General features: G+C 34.8%; 1 protein-coding gene across 3 annotated transcripts; it reads right to left on the bottom strand.

The window, feature by feature from the left end:
• Positions 1 to 630: 630 nt before the first annotated feature.
• On the bottom strand, positions 631 to 26,078 carry LOC123553882 (alpha-mannosidase 2-like). 3 transcript variants are annotated; one of them, XM_045343594.2, is made up of 3 exons: positions 25,801 to 26,078; positions 7,413 to 9,700; positions 631 to 5,287 (listed from the first exon to the last, which is right to left on the bottom strand). In XM_045343594.2, exons 2-3 carry the CDS (start codon positions 9,667 to 9,669, stop codon positions 3,675 to 3,677), a joined length of 3,870 nt encoding a protein of 1,289 aa, XP_045199529.2. In that variant the 5' UTR covers positions 9,670 to 9,700; positions 25,801 to 26,078; the 3' UTR covers positions 631 to 3,674. The 3 variants fall into 3 exon arrangements, with proteins under 3 accessions (XP_045199529.2, XP_053404690.1, XP_045199530.2); XM_053548715.1 differs by lacking the exon at positions 25,801 to 26,078 and adding an exon at positions 19,270 to 19,502; XM_045343595.2 differs by lacking the exon at positions 25,801 to 26,078 and adding an exon at positions 16,678 to 17,177.
• Between the last annotated feature and the right edge of the window lie 847 nt (positions 26,079 to 26,925).

Here is a 26,925-nt window from a genome sequence, read left to right as displayed (position 1 = left end):
TAGCAAATTATGGCCCTTTAAGGGGCGATTTCTCTGCAACCCATGATGGGATCTGGCCAGTTTTCGAAAGGAACCGAGATATTATGCCAATACAAGTTATGTGTAAGTTTGATTAAAGTTGATTGCAATATGTGGTCTCTATCGTGTTCACAAGCCAAAAATAGCAAATTTTACCTTTAAAGGGGCCATAACTCTGGAACCCATGATGGAATCTGGCCAGAAAGGAACCGAGATATTATGCTAATACAAGCTGTGTGCAAGTTTAATAAAAATCGGATACAAAATGTGGGCTCTATCGTGTTCACAAGGAAATTGTGGACGGACGGACGGACGACGGACGAAGGGCGATCACAAAAGCTTACCCTGTCACTACGTGACAGGTGAGCTAAAAATGAAAATGCTGATTCGCAGATCATGCAAACTTTCACTAGACATATTAACATTAAATCTACTTTCACTTTTATTGCTTTAATACACATGAAAATCATGCATTTTGTATTCATCCGGAGAGGATTATTCATCATGAGTTTTTTATGATGAAAGAAACAACACTTCAAACAAAGAATAAATCTTTAAAGCACTGTATCATATCAAAAAGACAGTGTATATACGGAAACAATACATTTCAAATTGTTTCTTATCATTTTATTTCTGACAAACATGTGACAATAGAGCATAAATTTTGATAATAAATATAAGGGACTTAGCCAAATGATAAAGCTACTAACAACAAACAATAACTTTAACAGACACATTGTAAATGAGAAGTCATTGAATAACTGGTAACAACAAATTGGAAACAAACGATAAAAACCAAATGGTACGATCAGGGCCGATAACTCCATCGAAGAAGAACAGAACATTTACATATCTTAGTCTGTTACACTGATCTGTCTTAGCGAATACAGTTAATATGTAGTATGAACGCGTGGGAGAGTCTATTACATATCTTAGACATAAATATAGAAATACATTAACCCAATAGGAACAGTAACCAAAATTAAAAGATAATTACAAATTAAATCAAGTTTTACAACATGCGTCTCATTATCAGTTATACCGGCATCATTTAAAACTTTTAAGATATTTACAGTCATATATGATAACATAAGATTTATTTTTAGTCGGCTAGACATGATTTACAAAATAGCATGAGCTCAGAAAGGCTTTTAACCGACTATATGACAAGTTGTTAACAAAATATATAATGGCTATAATACGAATTGTTAAAGAGAATTCCTATAGTTTTTTCCTTTTACAGATGTTTTTCAAATTCACACATATAAAAGGAAAATTTATGCTGAAAACAATGAACAAATGAAAACAATGGGTCTCCAGGCTTGTTTTGTGAAAAAATGTTTTGAACACACCCACTGTTGCTGAAATTGCCAGCGATTTTTCAACATTTTCATAATTTTCTGCTTTTTTATAAATACCAACCAAAATATGCATCAAGACAGCACAATAAGATTTATTCTTTTTAAAGATTTTTTTATATACTTATTTGATATCCTAGTCATATTTGTAAACTATATCTTTACAATAATGGGTACAAATGAAAAAAAAATCTTGTTTCATGTTCATATTTGTGAACTTTTTTCAATGAAAAATACCCATAGTGAAGAATTTTTTTTTTTAATTTTGAAAAAAAAAAACAACTGTTTTATGGATTTTTTTCCTGTTTTTCTTGTGTATAAATAAGTGTATTGTGAACATAAAAATGGCTAAAAATGTATGGGTCACCAGACTAAATTTTATATTAAGACCGCTTGAATACAACACCTGTTTGGACGAAAAATGGCGCGAACCTGACCAAATTGATTACATTTATATCTGCTAGAAGTTAAAAAAAGTTTTTAAAAATCTTAATTCTTTCTATAATTGAATACTAAATAATCTAAAAGGAGATATTGTCTTATCAATACAAAGTCAATTGTCTAACATTATATGAACAACACTGTCTTTGTGCTAAAACGCGCTGTCAAAACACAGCCACAAAAATGGCAAGATACATGTCAGGCATGATATATGTCAATACAACATAAACCAGTATCAACATTTGATTACTGATAAAACTTATTAAGAATGTTATTTTATTCAAGATTCCTCATATTTAAGTTTGTCTGTCACATGTTTCAACAAATGTTGACTTCTCTTCAATTTCCCATAGACAGTGTCGGCTGCGCAGAAAGATGCGCATAAAAAACTATAGGAATTCCCTTTAAACATTTATAAAAAAAAACATCAAATCGTATCTGAAATGATCTAATGAGCATATTTTCCGCATAACAAAAACAGGAAGTTTTCTAATCTACATTTGTCAACATGCAGTGCCAAACGTTAATATTTTATACTACCGTGTATATACTCTTCTAAAAATCGAAATGAAAGTATAAAAGCGTCAGAACGTAAAACGCTGTTCTGTGTATTCTACAGTGTAACACTGACTAGAACAACCCCGACTTTGACATTTTATCAGTTGTAAACTGTTGTTTAATTAACCCAACCCGTAGCAGATAATTTTTCATGAAGTGTGGTTTTATTTACATCATCCAGATATTCAATGGTAATGCGACCTTTTGGTGGCATATTTCTGCCACGAGACAGCCGCAATACTTCAAAAGAAAATATCTTGCGTAGCCGAAAGTTCTTTTTAAATATTACTGTGATAATTCACTTTATTATCTCGGTACGGTTTACTTAAGTGCACAGAGCTGTCATTTAGTAGCCAGATAGCTATCTCAATACGTTCAAAAATTATCTTGATATTTCGTTCTTTTCTGAAAAGTTTACCTTAGTAGAGTAGCCTTGAGTTTCATGTTTATAAAATGCATGTCTACAAAATAATTTATTGCGATAATATGTGTCCGAAAAATGCTCGACTTTTGCTGTAAGATAAGAATATTATCATGACAGCTACCACGCATCTCGTGGCAGGTTCAATCATTAACGCGAAAGTTTGCGCTAAAACGTTTTCGGGAAATAAATAAATTAAATATCTTGAAAATATGATTAATTTCCGAATGCTTACAGAAAAATTCAAACTTTTCTTGGAAAGCTTACAATATTTTGTAGTAGCTTACCTACCGCTATCATGTAGCCCAAGTACGACACTGCAGGATCTTTTTGATTTTTTTTAATTATCTAGATTTTATTCTCAAAAAGTATATATCTTATGAAAAACTCTTACCCATATTTTCTCTTTTGTTTTCGAAACATTTACAAATCATCGTCTATGAAAAATGTCCGTTATTCAATAGAAGGTATCTTTAAAGTGTCATAACAACCTGTCAACAAGTAAAGACAAAATAGAAATTCTAAAATACATTTTTGTGTCCGAGTTTGGTGAAATTAACAATGTTAAGGTACCCTATAAAAATATTTTGAATCATAAAAAGATATTTTCAATGTCTTTATTACTTTTGCCACCTTTGTTGTTCTTTGGCCTGATGTATTGTAGGCGTGATGCTGTTTTACATTTGAAGACAAATCAAATATTTACCCAGTTACCAAACATGTGATTTAGCAAAAAGTTATAAATGAACATTTGCAAACACTTCTCGCCCACTTTCTAGCTTACTGTCTTTTTTTCGTGGCAAAAAATGTCATGAAACTATCATAAATTCCAATGTGCAACTACTTGTTGGGATAGTCTTATAGGCGGTATGGCAACATTATATTTCAATTTTGAATGCTCTTAGTTCTTGACTGTCAGGAGTAATGTCAGAGTTTAAAGTCAGTTGTTGTTTTGTATATAAATGCGACAAAGATGTCTCTGAGATCTTCACTTTTAATTTAGGAAATATTTTCTTAATAGTCAAACTTCCATTATTATCCGAACACTGTTCGTTTAATGGCACATATCCACAATGTATCGGTTTCCGGTGAAGGACTAAACTCGTTGAATTATATTCTAAATTACTTTTTACAAGGTTTCGAAATCCGACAACTGAGACACCACACGGAAATTCAGCTGATTTTAAGGGATGTACTTTTGTGAGGAGTTTCAAGCCAGTATCTAGAAGGTTGTATTTGAATATACCGTTTTGAAGCATATCATTCATAAGTGTGCTGTCTTCTGACGGATAAGTATACCTAACTTCTTCCGGTCTAAACGAATGACTTTTATGTTCGATATGAATAATAAAGTCGCTGTTTACTCGGACATTATCGTACACTCCTTGTCCGAGACCTCGTTTATCGTCTCTAAAGGTATGTCTGTCAAGCATGATCTCAAACTGACCCGATTTCAAACTGGCACCTCCGTGTGGCTGTTTACAATGCAATGTTAACCTTTTTAGACTATCTTCCAAAATTAACATGGTCGTAACAGGGTAGTAATTTGATTCTATTTTGTCTCCTGGTCTATTTTCGCGACCGATAAGCTGGAAACCATTTTGATCAGTGTAAAAATTATCACCATTTTGTACATCAGTTTTGAATCTCAGAATCACCTCCATTTCCTTCATTCCGACTGCAGCCATGTCAACTTCCGTCTTGACATGAACACCATGACCTTGAATACTAGAAGTATTGTACAATTTTACACTAATCAAAAATCCCGACGATGTAACTTTGACCTCGGAAAACAGACGGCCTTTTTTGACCTTGATCGTCTTTGCACCGGTCATAAATGCTTGTGCATGACCAGCAGGTCCAAATATATATGCTCCGCTTGTTTTTGATTGATAAACCATAAACTGAGCTGTAATATTTGTCACGTGACCACTTTTGTGAATAATTCTTTTTATCATTCCAGTGTCTTTTTCAAATTCTACTTTCATAAATGCGTTTTCTATTTCTAATACACTCTCACTTTTAGTAGGTGCACTTTCATAAACTTCTATCCTCTCTTTAGCATCATGCTTGGGCAGTATAGTATACTCCTCTATACCAAAAGCAGGTAAGTCTGTTTCGAAAGAAAGTATAAAAGGTTCATTTTCACTATTTTCTTTAGCTGCAGATATCTGATAGGGTACAATCCGCACTGAAGGTGAGGCTAACTGAATTTCTTTAGAATTTACAAAAATATTTATTACTTCTTTTCGTCGTCTGGCAATTGGGTTTATCAGCAATATTTTCACATCCTTTTTTGTTTCAAAGATAATACTTCCCGACATTTGTTTAGTTCCCGGTTTCACAGTTTCCTCCTGCAGTAGTTTTGGGTTGAACTGTTTCCCTTTGCTTAGCAGTGTTAACACGGCCATCTTGAGCGCCATGTTAGCATCTTCATTTGCTTTAAAAAGTCTATGCTCGTAATCGTCCACAACATGAGGCAGAGAGGTTCCTAGAAAAAAAAACAGGATTGAAATAATGATTAAATTACTCGTATATTTTAATCATTTTCGATAACTTATTTGTGTTGAAATACCAAAATTCTAATCATATAGTTCCTCACAACTTCCCTGAAAGAATACGACTTCTATTGGTAATTGTTTATCATTAATTAATTTATTTATATCGTGGCTAAATAAGGACATTTCATTATGCTGTGTACATTTAGATATGTTGTTCTTATGCGCGCACCAGTGCGCTATAAAGAAATTTTGAAAGTATTGCGTGTGGTTTAGGAGCACGCACCAACGCGAAAAAAAACGAAAATTACAAAGCGACGTAATATGTGAAAGAACGATTCATTATATTTTTACGTTAGAATGCGCACCATTAACAAAGATTTCATTTAGCCGTGCTCGCGCGCCAGCCAAGACATATAAATTGTTTCATTATATCGTGATGGCATGCGTGCGGCTATGTAGCTAATTTTGTTGCGTCGACTGTTCGTGCGCGTCAATGCGAGACAACAAAAGAGCCGCGCCATGAGAAAACCAACATAGTGTATTTGCCACCGGCATGGATCCAGATCAGCCTGCGCACCAGCGCAGTCTGGTCAGGATCCATGTTGTTCGCTAACGGTTTCTCTAATTGCAATAGGCTTTGAAATCGAACAACATGGATCCTGACCAGACTGCGCGGATGTTTGGTTTTCTCATGACGCGGCTCAAAACATTTCATTTTGTCGCGGCACGTGGGCCAACACACCAAAACGAATTCTTTGCTAATGTGCGCATGTCAGATTGAAACATTGTTGTTGTTTTTTTAATTACATTACCAACGCCGTCATCATTTACTATAGTAATTAATATTATTATCGGCATTTTATAAGATAGAAAAAACAACAACAGTTATTTTTCAGATAGTAAGAAAAAATATTTTTTCTCGAAAGCTGTTCGAACTCTGGGTAAAAGTAAGCAGTTATCAATTCCCATACTTTTTTTTACAATAAATAGAGGAAGGCACCCTAGATGCATCCTTTGAGGGTTATTTAAGACACGGGCGGTCTCCTAGGTGAAACCACCAATCTACCGCATGCTAGATTTTTTCTAGTCAAACTTTTGCGTAATTATCACTTTCATTTCATTCTGGCAGATATTACGTCTAACTCAGTCACTTTTGAAAACAGGCGTAATTACTTCAGTTCACATTTCAACATATTATTAACTGAAACTGAATAGTTTGATTAAACGCCTATTTTTATACAATGATATATTCAATGGCGTTGTACATAATAAATTAATAATAATGATTATTACAAAATTTAATAATGACAGTAATAATAATAACAGTTTTATTGTAACAAACAGTCATGACACACCCTCCCCTTAATGTCATTTAATCCTATTGCGAGTACCAGTGCTTAAAGCATCATATGGTACGCCCAGACGAGCTGCATATAGAGGTTCAAACCCTCCTTTTAATAAAATTTAAGACCTATCACCTGCTGTTTTCGCATAATAAACAGTTATCAAAAAAAAAAAAAAAAAAAAAAAACAATGCCGCGAAATCTCACAACTATTTAACATTCTATTAATATGAAAGATTCATGCATATTTCCATTAAAACAAGGAAATCTGACTTTACGCCGACGTAATATTTGGCGCTATACCGGCGCCGAGAAAGAATGCTACAACTGACCGACTGTTTTATATTAAAGACGCTTCAGAATCCATATGATATAACAGAATGGTTTTACACTTAATTCGTAAACGCTTTATCGATTATTACGAACGAGAAATAACTTATTACTGTTAAGTCATTCCGCTGGACGCGTTACCTCCCGTGATTTAAAACTTTTCAACAAGGTTACGCGTCTACGTCACGTCGACGCCATAAAATAATGCTTCCCTATTTCATCTGTCTGTTTACATAAAAACATATTAGTATCAAACGAATATAAATCAGAACTATGTTTTAACGTATCTCAACAATACGAAGTCGGTAATACTCCGCGTGTATAATTCAATAAGCGTTCGCCCTCGTTAAATGAGTCGGTCAGCGTATTATCGTACTGTTTCGAAATGTTCAAATATATTATTTCTTAAATAAAGAACAAAAAAAAGTTACAAAAGAAATACCTGTTATTCCATCGTGATGCATAAACATTCCCAATTCTCGCCTTGCCGTTCGTAAAACCCTTGCAACTTCGTCATGGGCTCTATACTCGACACCATAGTATTTAAATAATGAATAAACAATCACGTTAAAAATATCTGCTGCTCTAGTCAGCGATTCAATTTCTCTGGAGAAACGTTTATTCAATGGCCTCGTGGTGAAATATCCCGTCCAGAACTCCTGATTACGTTCTGTGTAGGGAAAGAAATCACCAGATATGGTAGGGAATGTCAATGCATTATTCCGGTTTTTGTTTGAAGTTTCCGCCATCTTTCGTTCTTCCTTACGGACTTGTGTAAAGTACTCAGTTAGTGTCCCAAACTTAATCGTCATATTCCAGTTTGTCTGTGAATTTATAAAGTTAATAAGCTTTTCATAATTTGTGTACATGTTGTCCCACTGATGGGGTTTTGGATATGAAAAATCTTCTCCTAGACCAATATACAATGTGTTGTGTTTATACAAGTCACTGGTAATTCGGAACTGTTCTGATAATTTCTTGGCCTGTTCCGCGACATTTGTTTCTGTTACTTGAACTGCCCGGCTTTCTCCTTCCCATAGATGAAGAAAGTTAAACTCTTGGCATGATTTTTGTTCCGGTCCGCATACATCCGACACCCAGTAATTTGTGTACGACATCAAACTAGACAAAACATCACTGTCGTTTGAAGTCTTCCAGTATGGTCGCCACATAAATTCTAGACTCTTCCTTTTCATAAGTTTGGCTTTTACAGGTTGGTTTATTCTTAAAAACAGTAAATTATCCATTCCGCTAGATTTCCAAAAGTACGGCATCGTGCTCGAATAACCAAAAGGGTCATTAACCCAGGCTGACTTCGGTTTGACTCCAAGATGTTCTAATAACCACTGATGTCCTTCTATTAACTGGTCAACAACTGCTACATAATTTGTGCTAGCCTCATCAGGCATCACCCAACCACCTAGCACTACTTCAAGTTGTCCATTGTTTATCAGCCTTTTCACTGTTTCTTTACCATTTTCATCAAGGTCTTCAAACCATCTAGCAAGAAAAACTGTCTCTGCCCATTGGAATGTCATGTTCGGATACTGCACGAGTTTTACGAGCATGTTATCTAGTGTGGCATGCGTCATCTGATTGTAATACTGCTCTATAGTCAAACCATAACCCGGGTCAGCATGCGAAAATGGTACAAGAATAACAGTTAACGGTTTCAGCTCTTTAGCTTTCCTTAACTCTTCAACAGTTTTGACTGGTATTGGATAGTTTCCATTATCATCCATTTTATAACTTACATTTTTAAACAAGTCGTATGTTGAGATATCTGCGTTGTATTTTTGTCCCCAAGGTTCAACTAGCTTGCAAATACCTCTCGAAGCTGCTTCCTTTAGCACATTGTCATCTTTAGAAACCTTAATATTAAGATTTGAGTTAATTCCAGTTAACTTGGCATTATCTTGAAAGTTTAATTCCATTAAGTGTTTCTTTCCATTTTCGTCTGCTTCTTCGGTTTTGTTCTCTTTGACACGTTCTATATGAGCTGTTGCATCAACTTTATTTAGACTCGTTTTGTTAATTGCATTTCTAATACTCTCTTTGACGTTTATAACATCGTGTGATTTCTTTATATTAGATGGTATCGCAATAAGTGTTCTGTTAATCACATGCATACCTGATTTCACTGCAGATGATCTGTTCTGATTTCCAGCTGTGTTTTCATTGGGTAATTTTCGAACTGGTGATCTTGCTTGAAAATCCACTTTATCAGTTATCTTTTTATTTGAAGTATTTTTACTATGTACTGATGATATACTATTGTTTCGACTGTTTTGTTTAGTTACTACTGGTGTCTGTATTAAGTTTTGTTTTTCTGTGTCAGGTGCTATACCGCCATTTCCTTTCTCTGGATCTTCTTTAACACGTTTGAGCAAATTTTTCGGAGAACTACTTTTAACGTCATTAACTTTAGTTTTTGTAAAACCAGGTTCCATGCCCTCCTCCGGATATTCATTTTTCAGCCTTGAAAATTTAAAATTGTGACTAATTTTGTCATCTCCTTCAACGAATTGTACTGAATGTTTCGCTGCTAACTGAATATCACGGTTATCTCTTGTAACATTAGAGGTCCATCCGGTGACGACAGATACCCAGATAAGTCTTATACCAATCACAAAAATAAAAACAGCAAACAGTTTTCTGATGATTCTTTTGTAAAGATGTCCCTTCCGATTTCGCAACATTTTTGCTGGCCCTTAGTTCCGCTTTTTTTCCCTGTAATGACATAAAGACAAACAAAATATACATGACATGAAATTACACAAATCGGTGTCGTTAAGAAAATAAATTCGCAGGAAAAACAAAAATAAAAGGTTTTATAAATCGTACTTATTGACAGCCTATAAAATAACGGGAACATGTAAATATTTTATTTTTTCATTCAGAAATGAGAGAAATAAGCCCTGTAGAACCTTGTAACGCTTATTCCGAATAGTGCTCCCAGGGAGTTTTATATTTCGGATGTCGCTTAACGCTCCCACCCAAACAAAGCCCATTCCCCACCCCACTCCCCACCCCCTGGCAGCTTTATACGGAGGGGATGTTTTCTCAGTCCGCATAAAACTCTCTGCTTGAATAAAAACAAGAAAAGAATATTGAAAATTATTTTTTATAACAATAGAAATTATTATATCGATAACAAATCAACAACAGCAGCAACAACAACAACAAAAATAATAATAATTATTCTGATGATGATGATGATGATTATAACAATAAGCTTGAGGTAAAGCTTGAATCCCAGTTTGAACGAGAGAAAAAAAGACATACATAAAGTAATGATAATGATAATAATCAAATCCATGTTTTTTACTCCTTTTAATTCTGTATTTTCCCTTAAAGGAAAAGTATGTGTGTGTGTCCCTATCATAGGAGCTCGAGCAAAATAAACAAGCCTTATAATATGGTTAGTGAATTATTCTAACTTTTGACCAGCCAGGTTTGAGCTTATGTAGGGTTTAATTAAATGCCTTTTAATGTTAAGTGAGAACAATAAGTGAAAATCTATTCCATGCAGGTTAATGTTGTATTTGTGTGATATGTATAATTGAATAAAGAAAAGACTAGACATAAGATGACGTAAAACGGTATGATATTTTTGAAATTTGAAATTTTATTTCAGAAAGAACCAATGGACCATATGGTCCATGAGGCAATTACATATAAACATATACAATGAACATGACAAACAGTTATAGAATATTCACATTGTAACAATGACAAAAGGAGAATGGACATTCAATGTTGATATTACCTTGACAAGTGGTAGTTTTCAGAAATGAATTACTAATAATTTGTAAACGTAAGCTTCTAGATAAAACGTAATAATAGTAGCCCAGACGGATCTTAACGAAAACGAAATATAAGATATGTCTTGATATTTAAAAATGAACATGATTTATTGTGAGTTGGGCCCAAATAATTTTTGATACAACGCATCGTATTGTACAGATATGCGTCGCGTCATACCGTGGCACACTGTGGGTAGCAAACACAATGTTTCGAAGGCCCGAACAGGATTCCGTAAAGATTTCTTTTTTTATGGAGCGCCGGGGACGGCAGCAACACAGGTGTAACATGACTTTCTGACCCTTGAAAAATGACCCCAATATTGTTGTTTTAAACGTTGAAAATAGAGACTAGACCTAGTTCAATTTTACACAAATTTGACTTCGGTAAATTTTTCATGTTGAAAAATGATCCCTGATGGGTAATTTTCACTAGGGTCAAACCAGCCGAGGATACCATATGTTTTATAGCATTTATAATGATAATAAAAACGCGTAGGTAAACGATAAAAAAGTTGAAGATAATTATGATGATGGCGACGACATAGATGATGACGATGATGATGGTGACATTTAGCACTAGCGATATCAATCATGATCGAGGATGGGAGTCTTAAGCGTAACTGTTGTAGACTAGCACAAAATAATATGTAAATGTCCAACGTATAGGGTTACCGGGTTTGATATTTGACTATTGTAGGACCCCAAAATGTAAAAATGGTCCCAAATGTGAAAATGGTTATAAATGTGGAAACATTGCGATACATATGTAAAAACATTCCACAAACACGAAACCTAGTTGTTCTGAATGTAAAAATGACACTGGTGACATACGTCACAGAAAAGCGTCACAAATGTAAAAAAAAACATTGTTTTGGTAAAAAAAGTCAAAAACACATGCATGCAAATATGAAACTGATTTTGAAATTCAAATTTTGATGGTAAAAACACACAGTAGGACACGCCAATGGATGAATGCTTCAAAACAGGTCTACATATAAACAATGTCCACTTCACTGACGTGAATACAAAATTTGAAAGGATGTGAAACCGACTCGTACTAACGTAGACATGATATATGTGTAGACCTGACATGGTATATGTGTACACCTGGCGTGGTATATGTGTACACCTGACGTGGTATATGTGTACACCTGACGTGGTATATGTGTACACCTGACATGGAATATGTGTACACCTGACGTGGTATATGTGTACACCTGACGTGGTATATGTGTAAACCTGACATGGTATATCTGTAGACCTGACATGGTATATGTGTACACCTGACATGGTATATGTGTACACCTGACGTGGTATATGTGTAGACCCGACTGGTATATGTGTAGACCTGACTGGTATATGTGTACACCTGACATGGTATATGTGTACACCTGACGTGGTATATGTGTACACCTGACGTGGTATGACATGGTATATGTGTACACCTGACATGGTATATGTGTAGACCTGTTTTGAAGCAAGTTTTCACCATAATTATATATATATATATATATATATATATATATATATATATATATATATATATATATATATATATTACAATACCAAACAATACATTATATGTAAGATCTCACTTTTTATACACAATATCTTGAGAGACTATATAATCTAAACCATAGGAACGATCAAAATGTCAGTGTAATATATACGATTATTAAAAAACTACAATGTATACAGCAAATGCTTCTGGAACTGTAATCTTACAAAATTGGCTAAATAGTTTGATATGATTTAAGTCCCTTTGTGAGATAAATTGTATGATTCTCACTTTATTGTTTTAATCGCTCTTATTGGATACTTGAAAGATTTAAGATCATACCTGTGTAATGTTTTCAATGTACCAAACTTAACTAAAATACTGATCTTACATTAATCAAAGAAAGGGTCAAACCCGGGCTGAAGAGGCCGCATTTATATAACATGCTTATCAAGGTCGCCATTTTCTCTTCCCGTTTTTACCATAAATAATGTAATATATGAGAGATCACGTGCCAACAAAAAACACTTCTTTATTTCCAAAGGGTGACCTTTACACCAACATATTACTGTACTTATCATGTCAGTAACGAAGTAGACACTCCTATTTTATTTTATCATGCTAAACTGAAAAGGTGAATAAAGTACTGCCATGCAATACAAACTATCCTATTGGACCGTGATGAATTATCTCAACTGCAGCCTAGCCTAATGATCTGATAACTGTTAATGATTTATATACAACTACAGTTGTTAATTGTTAACCTCTATTATTATAAAGAATATAGAGACATCTTATGAATAACATTTCATTTCTAAATTGGTTCAAAAGTAGAGACAAAAATGCAATGCGATATGCTGTATCATATTAAAGAGAAGTAATTCTGAACGAAAACGACAACAGTTTTACATTGGATCCATAGAACACGTCGGCTTGATATACTTAATAGATTTGCCAATTTAGTTCTTTAAATATCCATACCATGCATTGATGAAAACGTTACAGACTGTACAAAAATAATGACCAAAGTATTTTACCCGAAATGTGGACTTGACCTTTCAGCTAGTGGTCTTAATATTGTAAATGAGACATCGTCTCGTTATGAGCAAATTTGTGCCAATTGATATTTTAAAACAGAAATTGTTGACCTTTGACGTCCTAGTGTGACCTCGACATTTGGGATAGTAGTCTGAGAATTCCACATGCCAATTGTCTTTATATGGAGACAGCTTTGCAATGCAATTTTAAAATCTCTTGAAGAATGGTTGAGTTATGGAGGTGCCAGACAAATGCCCTGTTGACATTTGGCCACCGTGTGTAACCTTGACCTTTAAGTTCGTGGCATGAGTGTCGCACATTATATTCTGTCTTATAATGGCAAACGTTTGTGCCAAACAATATTATAATAGTTTGATAGACGGACGGAAAAAGGCTGTGTGAAGCTAGGGGTCTGCAAGTTAAACAAGATACATCTACTCATAATTGGCAACACTTTGGCCAAGAGATATCAAACTTCGTTCATGGATGGTTGAGTAATGTTCCGGGCAGGAAAAAAATCCCTGTTGACCTTTTACATCCAAATGTGACCTGTAGTCTGAACTTGTGCATGACAAATGTCGTATTATGGGAAACAATTGAGCCAAATAATATCAAAATTGTAATTGTCGATGAACATGTACATTTTTTGTATATGCTTTTGCCGAATAAACTTTGACTTTGACTTGACTTGATTAAAATCTCTTGGCGGTTGACAGCTTCATGTATCGGACACAGAAGTGCGGACGGACTAAATGACAGATGGAATATCGGACATACAGTCCACAAAACTTTTTCAACCGGTACAGGACTAATAACACCACCATGAAACATTATAGAGCGCACTTATTTCATTGCAACGTTAATTATTCAACATGCTTTACCATGTTTGATTGATCATGTTTAATGCACATTAATGTCCAATGCCCATTATTGTTAAATTTCGTAAATGACAAATTACAAGTACTCTTTTTATCCTTGTCTGTGTACTTATTAGGTATTTCTTCGGGAGAAAATTAAATAGTTTTAAAAACATATCATCCTCTGGACTGCTTTTCAATGTACAGCACAAGTAGAAAAAGTAGCATTACAAACGAGTCAGGATAAGGACGGTTTTTCTGAAGATCGAACTCGTGACCAATCAATTCCAACTACTAACGCACATACGTTAAACGGACTTGCGAGAGAAGCGAAGCATAAGTAGTGACTGTGACTTCTGACTTGTATTTAAATGATTTGGCACCTGTCAATTTATATTTTCCGGGTATCGAACTCTCGCCCTCTAGTGTGACATTGTAAATGGTTCTAGGAAAGCCATTGTTATACTGCAATATTAACATTGAGGCACATGAAGCATGATCATAGTGCGTTAGAGATGCGTCATTTTTTATATAAAGGTTAGATAATAATGCGTCGTATCTGATATAATTGGATACAATATAGAGATTAATGATAAATGTTGCTTTGTGGTTATTGTTCGACGTGTGTCCCAAACCATTAAAAATCAGCCTCGTTTAACAACAACAAGACATGAACGATACATAACGATAAGCGTCTTCTAACGTTTCTCCCTACACGTTAAGACGTTTTACAAGTTTTCATGCAGTTGTAAGATAAATTGTACCCTGTCGACATTGAATAAAAAAAATCCTGCGTCAGTTAACGTATGCGTACCGGTTAACATCATTCCCTTGGTATACCTGGTGACTTTTAAATACTAGTATATTTCCCGCATAGCAGCTTCGCATAGTAACCAAGTTATGCAACTACCAAATTGCTATCCTTTTTACAGGACAATGAACTTTTATTTATACTTATCATACAGACATTTACATCCGAATAGCTAAATTGGTTAAGCACACTATCTACAATTTTTGGATCCCGGTGTTCTGTGTATCCTCCGTTCTGGTTTCCACAAACACAGTGTTCAACCGGTAACGCCGATTCACAGTACTCGCGCTTAGCGGAAGGTACACACTGCGCTAAACAGCGGTAGCTTTAATGCTGAATTCAAGACTAAACGAGGGTCATGTGAGAAAACTTCGTAATACCCGAGCGACTTTATAGAACTGAAAGAAAACTCTACATTCATACGGTGGAGAAGAGATAACAGTAATTTTGGCGTTTATGTCGAGCTCACCACAAGCGTAATGGACAATAAAAATCAAAGCTGTTCTAAAACTCAAACTTTTTCTTGGGAAGCATGACCTCAGACACGTCTAATATTTAGTCGATCGTTCAATCTGTGTTCGCTAGCAATTTATCTATTCGTGCATTCCCACTTAAACTTTCGTAACAGTTACTCGAGCATATGTCATGCATTCTTTCATACCAGACTGGAATATCTGGTGATTTCACCGGTGCTGGAAAACTCCATTTTACATCCCGGAGTGTAAGATGACTCTCGTGCTGTAAATTACGTATAACGAACCACATCTGTGTAGTAATATTATGTTTTTACGTAAAGCGGGATAAAATCAAATAACTTGATAGTTTCTCTTTGTTCCTTATAACATATTTCTCTATTCAAAAAAAGGTCATTTTACGGATTCACTACAGATGATAAAACAAAACCGGAACTATTACGTTGTTTTCGTCTTTCTAACGTCATGACGTACTTCCCGTTTGCGGACGTAAAGTTCCAGCGCTTTGGTAATACGCTACTTTAAGAAAAAAGTGCTATAACAAAATTACTTGTTTGAATCTTTTACTATTACTTGTTGACTATGGCATGCAAGAAAAAGATTCAGTCACTATCGGTAAGTGCAGATGAAAATATCCGGCTCTCGGGTACCTGTTTAAGCGGTAACTCGGCAGAGCCTCGTTACCGCCAAAAACAGTTACCGTCGGACCGGATATTCTCATCTGCACCTATCATCAGTGAAATAATCTTATAGCTTTGATCTAAAAACTTAATGGTGAATGTTCATAAGTCTTACTAAACTGTAAAATCGAGAATTTTGAAAATTGAGCAACAGACATCATATTATTTTTTACTTGAATACATGAATTATTTTTCTATTTTAGTTTATAAAAACAATTATAATATATAATAAACACGGAAGTGGTCGTGTTTTATTCAAATTTCAATTTCAATCTACTTCTACATTATTTGTAGTTAACTTCCTTGTACATCTAGAAAATGATATGTTATCTATTACTATTAAGCTGTTTGTATACACAAAGACTCTCTTTTAACATGATTATTGAGACAAACTCGTTGAATAACAAAAACCCACATTTTGACTCGGAAGATTGACTGACGGGAAACGCAGAGTTATTGTTACTATTTAAGGTATTTAAGGTACACCACCACACCCCGTGTTACTATATAAAATATGTCCAAAAAAAACACTTAATATACACACAAAACTGCTACGGGACCACTCGTCAATGTCGTTATTCACTAATATTTGCGAAAACAGTCCTTTCCGCTGTCAAACAACCTTTACAATGTGGAAGTGTTGTCCCTTCTCCATGGTATGCACATAAGGTTTCCCATAAAGTCACTCAGTATTGCAGACTGCGTAAAGTCCTGAATCCGCCATTAAATTTACCGCTTTATAGGCTGAACACAACTAAATCCAGCTGTTCTTTATTTCATATAAAATCCACTTACTTCATAACGGTTTTTCGACATTTTCTAGCATATCAGATTTTCAGAGACTTATATTCCCATAAAGAACTAGATCACCACTTTACAAAAACAAAAAGAAAAGGGGGTCACCCAGCAGCGGAACCCCTGGGGGTGTTAACTTTTATATAAGAAAACTACAGTTCGTTAAATACAACCCGCTGAATTTACTACTTTTCGCTTTTTTCAATTTCTCTTTTCGAGACATTAAATTTTTACGCCGCCATTTTTACCTACATGCGATAGGAACATGCCGATTTCAATAGAATGCAAAGTAATACATACTGAAACGCGGTAGGGTAAAAGTAAGCACGTTGTTGTCGAGAAAATAAGGAAAAAAAGATTAGTACTATTTATATTTGGACTACTTGTGATAGACCAGCGGAGGCTTACATTCTATTTGGTAGTGATCAGCCTTATAGCGCAACTAGCGTGACTACCGTAAACCGGCGTTACCAGCTGAACACAGTGAAATAGTTAATGTTTAGAGGTTGTTATTTACTTGTGGAGAAAATGTAATAAAGGAACACTGGTTAAGTTAGCCTACAAAAAAATAACAAAAATGTCTGCATGTAAAACGAATTATATTATCCTGTGCCAAAAATATGCCAGTGCAATTATTCACTTATCCTGTAAACTCTCTGATTGACAAACATAACTGAGTTGTCCAGCATATAATCCTTATAACATAAAACCGACTAAAGGTCTCCTACTATATACACAGATTATGAAAAATATCACATTTGAAACGTTCTTCCTGTTTCTAAAAAAAAAAATGGGAGTTTAGTAAATTAATGTCTCATGGATTATTTACTGCAATCAACAAGTGCATATTTTATAGTACTAAATGCTAATAAACATCATTTTAAAAGGCCAAACTACTTGTGAAAAAACATCACAAACTATATAACATTTAGCTTTAAAGAAGAAATAATATTCATTGCGAATGACGAGACCGATATTAAATAAGGTCGCAGTTAATGTCAGATTACATCAAAGGATTAAAATGTTTACAAAGTGACACGTGAAAAATGTGTGGAAAAGGAGAAGATAAAACAAAGCAGATGTAACATGTATATTAACTTGGTTTGAATAGACAACCTTTTGATGCACTTATGTATTACTTAAACGATTCATTTTTTAGAATTATTAATTTTGATATAGTTTGTTTTATTTTGGCTTAATACGTAGACTGTATACACGGGCAAGCCATTCCATATGTGTCTTATTACATAACATTAGAAATAATTTACAGGTATTTTTTCAAGCTAAACTTTTAGTAAGCAAATATTGTGTATAACACAGATTATCAAGGAGCCATGTAATAATATTTAACGTTTTACAAGTTTTCTATAAGCCACTGGCAACCGTTGAGTCAGAATTTGTGGGGTGTGGGGTAACTTCTATCAAATTATTAAGGAAAAATTCGGATCGACTGCGGATCAAACTCGCCGCCTTTTGACTGATGTGGCATACTACTAAAGTAACCACGCTGGTCACATTTTTATTAAATTTTGAATAAAGACAAAATAAATGATAGAGAACAACTGTTTGTGTCTAAAACCTTTCAGCGAGTACCCATTCGGATGCAATACACTCCACACACCTGTCGCAGACTTTTTTTTTTATTTCATGCCATTTTAATGATTTCAAATTGCTGGTTCTTGTTTTTCATGCATAACCCCACGTGCACAACGAAATGTCACAAAAAGATGACTGTTTATGCGCAAAAAAAAAAAAACAACAACAAACAAACAACATATTATGAAAAATTATTATATCAGTCTAACTGAAGTGTAATTGATAAGTATTTCCGATTTTGCCCACGTTTAAGTGTGCATATAACAGTGATATTTATATTGTTGTACACAAGTATCATTATCTACCAAGGAAAATAGGAAATGAGCCGTGTCATGAGAAAACCAACATAGTGGCTTTGTGACCAGCATGGATCCAGACCAGCCTGCGCATCCGCGCAGTCTGGTCAGGATCCATGCTGTTCACTAACAGTTTCTCTAATTCTAATAGGCTTTGAAAGCGAACAGCATGGATCCTGACCAGACTGCGCGGATGCGCAGGCTGGTCTGGATCCATGCTGGTCGCAAACCCACTATGTTGATTTTCTCATGGCACGGCTCAAATAAATATCTACAAAGGTCTCGTTCAAGTTAAACTTTCAGAAAGATCAAATATTTTCATGACACAATTTAACAGAACTTATTTCTTCCTGACGTGTGTATGAAGTCATTTTAAAATTTAAAAATCTGAAAGCGTATGTTATGTAGAGTTTGCTAAATAAAAGTTGTTGTACATGTAGTATACTTACCTTATTTTGCAAGTTTTATATATCCATTTCAATTTACAAATGTCTTTTTTCCCCGCAACCTTCTCAGTGTATAGAAGGAAGTCGGTCACGCAATGCCAAATCCCTAAGGGTATATTCACATCATTTTAAATTTGTTGAAACGTCAAAAATAAACCGTTAAAACAATTAAACCCGGACATGTAAGTATTGATTGTTAACTTGCTAACCTTCAACTTAAACGTTTATATTGACATTGCCTTAAAGGTTTGCTGATAACGGTTCTTAACATGGAGTATAATTTGTCAATTTGATAAGATGAAATTTTTAATCTTTCCGCCTTCTTTTGTTTGAATGCAGAAAGTTACAATATTGTTATCGTACTTTTTCAACAAAAAATTATGATCTTTTGTAAGTGCCAATAATTCGAAACGTTAGACAATTAGTTTAAGGTATAATTTTACATTTCTTAAAACAACGTTTCCATGATTGAGTAGTGGTATTTAAGGTAGTTCTGCACGTTCGGATCGATTTTTTTCTACAACGCAGAACTCTGATTTTTCAAAACTTTAGAATATACTCAGAAAATTCAGCAAATAAAAAGACAGGGTCGTGTGCTTGATTTTTTGCTAGACTGATTTGAAAATTTTGGACCTCGCGCAATTTTTCATAATGGAAGTCTATATGAAAATTATAACTTTCATAACATTTTCGCGGGTAGAATTTTTTTCTACAATGTAGATTTTAATGAAACTTCTCATAGTTTTAAACAGACATATGGCCTATAATGTTGTGAAATGAAATGCATAGGTCCGTGTGCTTATTTTTGAGGTATTTGACCACGATTAACGTGACCCGCAAATTTCACACTAATTTTAAGACATTATTTTGAATAATTTAACGTGTTAGATGTTTAAATATCATATTTTAACTTTATAAAGTTAGTTACAGTGTCATTGTGATTAATTTACTCACAGGTTGCCATTAATTCATAAAATGATTTTCATTTCCATAAGTCGAATCCAGGTTTTATTCTACGTTTCCGTATAGATGACGTTACGCCATCACTTCCGATTTATCAAACGTGCAGAACTACCTTAAAGCAACCGAATTATTGGATTTTGATACTTAAAAATGCATAATGCTTTTGGCAAAATTTAATTTCCTTATTCGTTTTAATTATTTTCATAATTCTGAAAAAGTAAATAAATCTACCAGACAGTAAGAACACTTTGCCGAATTTCATCATAAATAATAATTGTGTTCTGAGTACATTGAAAAAAAAACTTTCAAATATTTAACCCTCTGCAATGCAGGTGACATCGTTTTAAATTTTGAAGCTTTTATTTGAACAGTTTTTCTTCTTGGCGACACTGGAAGCGAATTTCGGAAACGCCAAATAGCCTGGGACTGGGATATTACTTTATCATAGCAAGAACGTCTCGGCACACTACTGATATGTCTTTGACTCTCTGTGACTTTCTTGAATTTGGAAACACTTCCGCATGGCTGTTTCTTTGTCGTATTTGATGGCGTTTCAAAATTGCACCATGTTCCAATAAATTTAATTTGTTTCCGTTTATTTCATTATGATATTTTTGTGTTTATTTACGTAATAGCTGTTATTTTTCTTTTTTAAAGGTCACGCTTGATCAGCGCAAAGATAAAATGGTATTTTTCAGTGTTCGTGTGTTTTGTTAGTGTTACTTTAGATTAACAAAATATGTCCTTTGCATGTAGTTTGACCTCTGTTATAGATGTATGTATTACAGATTTTAAAAAAAAAGTTATGACTACTCCCATTTAATATGAACATTTAGAAAATTAGCATTTCTTCTGATTTCAGTATGTTTTCTAGTTTTACATTTCCGTTTGTTAGATGTTGGGCTATTTTAATAATCTCAAATGGTATTAATATGTATCATAAATCCCGACGCAGGATGAGGTCGGGGCATATAATGACCTCACCGCAGATATCATTTTGGTGGAATACCAATGTTGTTCAGTCTCCGGGATAATTACGGGAATGGGATCCCCTTGAAAAGTTTTGAATGTAGGTGTGGAATGCAATGTAGTAGCTATTACTAGTGTAGGTCACTTCAGCGTGCCAGATATAAAGTACCCACACACGGGACTCTTATCTCAGTGTTAGTTATTTTAGTTGGACTAGCAGACAACGGAACTCGTCGTCCCCGGTTTCGTCGTCTGACATTATTACCACTGGGCCACAGCATCCGAAACCTCCAAACTTATAAACAACGGTTACTCATTTATTAGCACATTAATAAAAATGAATTATATTTTAAATGGTGTGCCTGTATCTCTAAGGAGGCAACTGTCATTACCTCAGTCATCAATGATACGCGCTTGACATGCATTTATTTGAAAGAATAATTATGCCATTGCTGGAGAGGTTTCTTTTACGATTAAGTACAAAAGCATTTTCAGCAAAAGACTGTACTGATACAGAAAAAAGGGGGAGAGGCGGAATATCAATTCAGGGTCAACTGTGCAAGTAAATCATACACTTTTTGCACGGAGTCTGTTATATTTTTCAACAGGAAAACAGACGTCACCAACTGAGGCGAGAAAAGCCCCGACAGAAATTTCCAACTTCGTGGTCTCTCCGTACAAAACAGAGACCTCAGACTGCTATCCAAGATTTCGATAAATCGATTTGTTTTCGTCATTTGATATAAAATGTGAGTTATTGAAATTGTTTTGTGTGTTTTTCAGAAATTTAATACTAATATGGGTGATAAAATGAAAAAAAATAAAATTTAAGATATGAAAATAATGTTTGAATTGCTTTTACAAAGGTCATGCGATTTTCATAGTTAGTGGCATTTGTGTTGTAGCGACAGGGGAGGTCGCTGCAGGATGTATAACCAAAATGACGGTTTGCATAGACGCCATCGTCTTGGAATCGACGTCATGTCATTTTACAACACAAGTCTACGAGAGAAAAAAAAACGATAAAATTTTGATTTATAACTTCGTATTACATTTTAGGATCTCAGATTATTAATCCCCAATTCTAGTTGTTTAGATAAGGATAACTCACAACACCTTTTTACTTCCTGAGAAAATGTAAATAAGAGCAATATTTACTCATTAAGTACGGGTCTTCTATATACCTATACAATGTATTTAGAATAGCGTATGTACTTTCTTAAGATCAATTTTGGTGTATTGTTTTGTACATATGTTGAGAAAAAATGAATTTGATCAAATTTGATCTTAACGAATGAGTGGTAGCTTGATATTGGGTCAAGATGAATGTTTGTATTCCGTGCAAGTTTTGTCATAAGTTTTTGCGAATGTTTTTTTTTCTAGCACTGCATACGGTTCAGGCGAATCTGTGCTAGGTCAACAAAGATTAAAGATAAGATAAGATAAGAAATTTGTTTATTAACGTGACCTGTGTGAGCATATAAACATAATAACATACAATATTTAACAGTTAAACACACCCGGCCCAATGGGCCTATAAGTCACCAATCAATGTAATACAAAGAACATGCGTAATGTCACATGAAATGAGCATTTTTCTGAAACTTTAAAGAGAGATAATCAATGATTTAAATATCACTCCTACTACAACATAGTAATAACAAGCACTTATCACCGTATCATGAATGTAAATGCAAATACACAGAAATATCTAATAAATACTGTTTAAACTAAATAGACAGAAATACATATAAATATACTGAAAAATAAGTAAATTTTCTACTCATATTATTTGGTTTTAATTTATCTTGTGTTATATATTGCTTTTCTCCTCCTTAAGTAGCTTTTAACAATAAATTTTGCAACTTTACGAAGATAATTGTTTACGAGATGTACCAGTTTATCACTATCACTCAATACGGTAAAGTTATTATTGTTAAGTTGGTCACTGAACATATCAGTTCGTATATCCCTGTAGAATGTACAGTTAATAAGAAAATGACACTCGTCTTCAATGGAACGTGATTGACAGAATGAACAAAGTCTATCCTCCGGGCGTTCACCAATGTACCGTCCAGTTTCAATCCTAAGGGGCAAAATACCACATCTAAACTGAGCGAGCATAGAGCGTTCATATTTTCTCAGATTAAGCAGTGTATAATTCTCAGTCTTAAAAACATTCTTAAATTTAGCATATGTCCTCAGTTTTGATACATTCGGCAAACTGTCTCTCCATATGATACTGAAATAATTGTTCAGCTTTTCACTTACTGTCTGTAGATTAACGGCGCTTTTGTTTTCGTAGTGATTATTTAGGTCTAATTTGATTAAAACGTCTTTTAACTCACTGCACCAGTTACTACAACCGTTCGTATAGTCAAGTTTGAAAACATATTTAGTTAAACGGTGGTCATCGACGTTTATAAGTCTATTCCAGTATCGGATCATGTTCAACCATCGACGGTAGTTGCTGGGAAGCCATCCAATATCTCCATTAATAGCAATAAGGGGAGCAAACCTGAGTACACCAAGAAAATAACGTATAGCCTTGTGTTGAATGTTATCTATAGTCTGGAATTTCCGGTATCCCCAAACTCCAGAGCAGTAGTCCAAAATGGGGGTAACGCCAGATACGTATAATTTTTCAAATGTTTTCAGACCAATATCCTTTAAATTATGAATTTTCGAAATAATCTTTCCCAGTGCCCTACCCGCGCCCTTGGCAAGAATCTCGGCGTTTATGGAGAAATCACCTTTATAATGAAGTGTAACACCCAAGTACTTGTATGTCTCAACCATTTCTAGAACGTTTCCACCAACAGTAAATATCTGATCAGTTTGTGCCGTGCGACCTTTCCTGAAGTGCATGCACTTGGATTTGTCAGTATTTATGAGGACACGCCACCGCTTACACCAGTTGTGTAAGACGTTTAACATGCTTTGTAAATCTTCCTCGGTTTTAGCAAACATGACTATGTCATCTGCATAGAGCAGCATAGAAACTTTTCTTTCTCCCAAGTCAAAACCGAGGTCAAGGTCATTGACCTCTTTCACAAGGTCATTGATGAAGATGGAAAAGATTGTCGGCGAAATATTGTCTCCCTATTTTACCCCTGTCATGCAATCGAACCAGTTAGTAACTTTGTTGTTTATTTTAAATGATTTTATATGATAAAGGATGGCGGACAGTGTGATCATGTAAAATTTATGCAGGGATAATTTTAAAATTTTAGTGATTAATCGTGTAGAGATTTTGAAAACTCTTTTGTTATTGTTGAGATAAGAAATTGATAGTTTACTACGGGTGGAAATATTAACATTTTTCTGGTCAAAATGAACTTTGCATCGAACTTTAGTGTGCCGGTTCAAAACAGATTTGAAATTTTCACAGAGCGGGAAATGGATGTTCAACAGAATATGGGATTTAATAGGCAAGACTTTATTTCTAGCACAATAGATGATAAATTAGTGCACACATTTGACGAACTGAAATATATTAGAAATGAACAGGTGGATTGTAGTCGGAATATTGTTGTTTTTCAAAAAAAACTTATCACACGTGAATGAGAAAGTAGGCCAGGTAGTACAGGTGACAAATTCTCAAACAGAAATGCTTAGAGCACTGGCGTATAAGTCTATAGATTTAGAGGGGAGATCTAGAAGAAATAACTTAATTTTCAGAGGAATACCGGAGATGAGAGATGAGCAGTGTTTATCACATATTAACAATTTTCTAGAGACAAAATTAGACATAAACCAGAATGATGTATACATTGCGAGGGCGCACAGACTAGGAGCCAGAGTTCCAGGTAAAAACTTTAACAAACGGCCCATAATAGTGAACTTCCGTGATTACGGAGATGTAGAATACATACTGAGTAAGGCCTACATGCTGAAACAGCATCCTGGTTTATCCATTGACAATGATTACCCTAAGGAAATTTAGACTGCAAGAGCTCGACTGTGGCCCATTTATAAAGAATATCGTGCCAAAAACCCCAATGCCAAAGTGAAAGTAGTATACCCGGCCAAAATTATTGCAAACGGAAAGGTGATACACGATGAATTTCCGTTGTGGAACCAGTATGTCAACTACAATAGACTGACAGAAGTTGGACTTATTAACAGAAATCAGGTCCCCACACAGGCTAGTAATCAAAACTTTCATTCCATTCAAGGCCCAGATACGGCTGTAGAAACATCAGCTCGGATACAGCCCATAAATATAAACAGCAAGCAACAGTATATTCAAGTGCAAAATGCGGAATGTGCCAGGATAACCCCACCACCAGGATTTCCAGCTAGGTACGCCCCCGTAATACCAAATCACAATACTTCGCTCCAGGGTGAATTTATGAATGTGTCCGGCCAACCGTGTTTTCCAGTACTGAACAGAGGAGTTAGTCAAATGGTTGAAAGGTTGGGGTCAGAGTTCGCGGTCGCCGGAGGACGTGAAACTGTTTCAAATTTAACTGATGAACCGGCTGTCCAGCAGACTGATTTAATGCAAATGAGACCAATGTCATGTCCGCAAACTGTCATACCAAATGTTGTACAGCAAAATTTAGAATCTATAAATAACCATTTTGGTGAAATTCCTACCTTGTTAAAAGAAACTTCTCTGGTTCTTGATGGCAGTGCAAATCAAGTGAATGATGGAAATTCACATAATATTCAATGTCCGGATGAATTTAACTCCGTGAGCTCTGATTTGACTAGTTTTGAAAATGATCAAATTAAATCCGCAGATAATAGTTCACGCGTACAAAATCCTTATGACACAGGGCAGAATGAACAAACTTATGTGAAAGTGAAAGTGTTAGACGATAACACATCTAATCCAGTGTCGCATGTTTCACGTGCCAGAAATCGCAGTATTCGTCGAACACATTCGGCTAGTCCGTATAGACGCGATAATTTACATAGTATAAACAGGATTTCCCCAGGTTCTAAAAATAGAACAAATGAGAAAAATCGTGGAGGACAATCACGTGACCGCAATCAGGAGTTTAAAAGCTAGGACGCAGCGGAGAAGGTCGATATTCGTTGCGCGTATTTGAACATAAATGGACTTTGTAATAGAAGGACAATTAAATTGAAAACAGGTTTTGCTAGAAAAATATTTCAAGAGAATGACATTATTTTATTCACTGAAACTTGGACTGATTTGTATTCCGATTTGAATGTTGATGGTTTTGATCAATATGTTTTACATAGAACATTAGTAAAAAGTAACGCTAAACGTAATTCGGGCGGCATTATTGTATATATTAAAAATAAGTTTGTATCGAGTGATACACTTGTCTGTACGTCCCAAGATGATATAATCTGGGTTAAATTATCTGCCGAAAAGTTGGCAATTGACAAAGATTTTTATATCGGTCTGTGCTATATAATTCCTGATGAAAGTAGTAGACAGTCTATGGTTGAAAATAATGCTTTTGATAGGCTAAATGACACACTTGTGCGGGTAGAAAATGTCTCACATGGTGAATATTATTGTTCTTTATTTGGTGACTTTAACTCACGTACATCTACACTTCCTGATTTTGTTGAATTTGACACCTGTATTGATGATATTTTGCCTGATGCCTATCAGATTGATACTGGTATGCAGAGATTTTCTCAAGATCAAGGTCATTTAAATAATAATGGTCGTTTACTGTTAGATTTGTGTAGGCAAACAGGTTTGAGATTAGTTAACGGCAGAATAGGTAACGATATGAA

The sequence above is a fragment of the Mercenaria mercenaria genome, chromosome 7, assembly GCF_021730395.1.
Source record: "Mercenaria mercenaria strain notata chromosome 7, MADL_Memer_1, whole genome shotgun sequence".
In the NCBI taxonomy this organism is placed as follows: domain Eukaryota; kingdom Metazoa; phylum Mollusca; class Bivalvia; order Venerida; family Veneridae; genus Mercenaria; species Mercenaria mercenaria.
This window is presented reverse-complemented; position numbering and strand designations above follow the sequence as displayed.

Excerpts from the sequence above, each read along its gene's own strand:
- LOC123553882 (XM_045343594.2), bottom strand. The coding sequence starts at position 9,669 with ATGTTGCGAAATCGGAAGGGACATCTTTACAAAAGAATCATCAGAAAA. Across the intron at positions 5,288-7,412 it reads GCATCACGATGGAATAACAG|GAACCTCTCTGCCTCATGTT; the intron begins GTATTTCTTTTG and ends TTTTTTTTCTAG.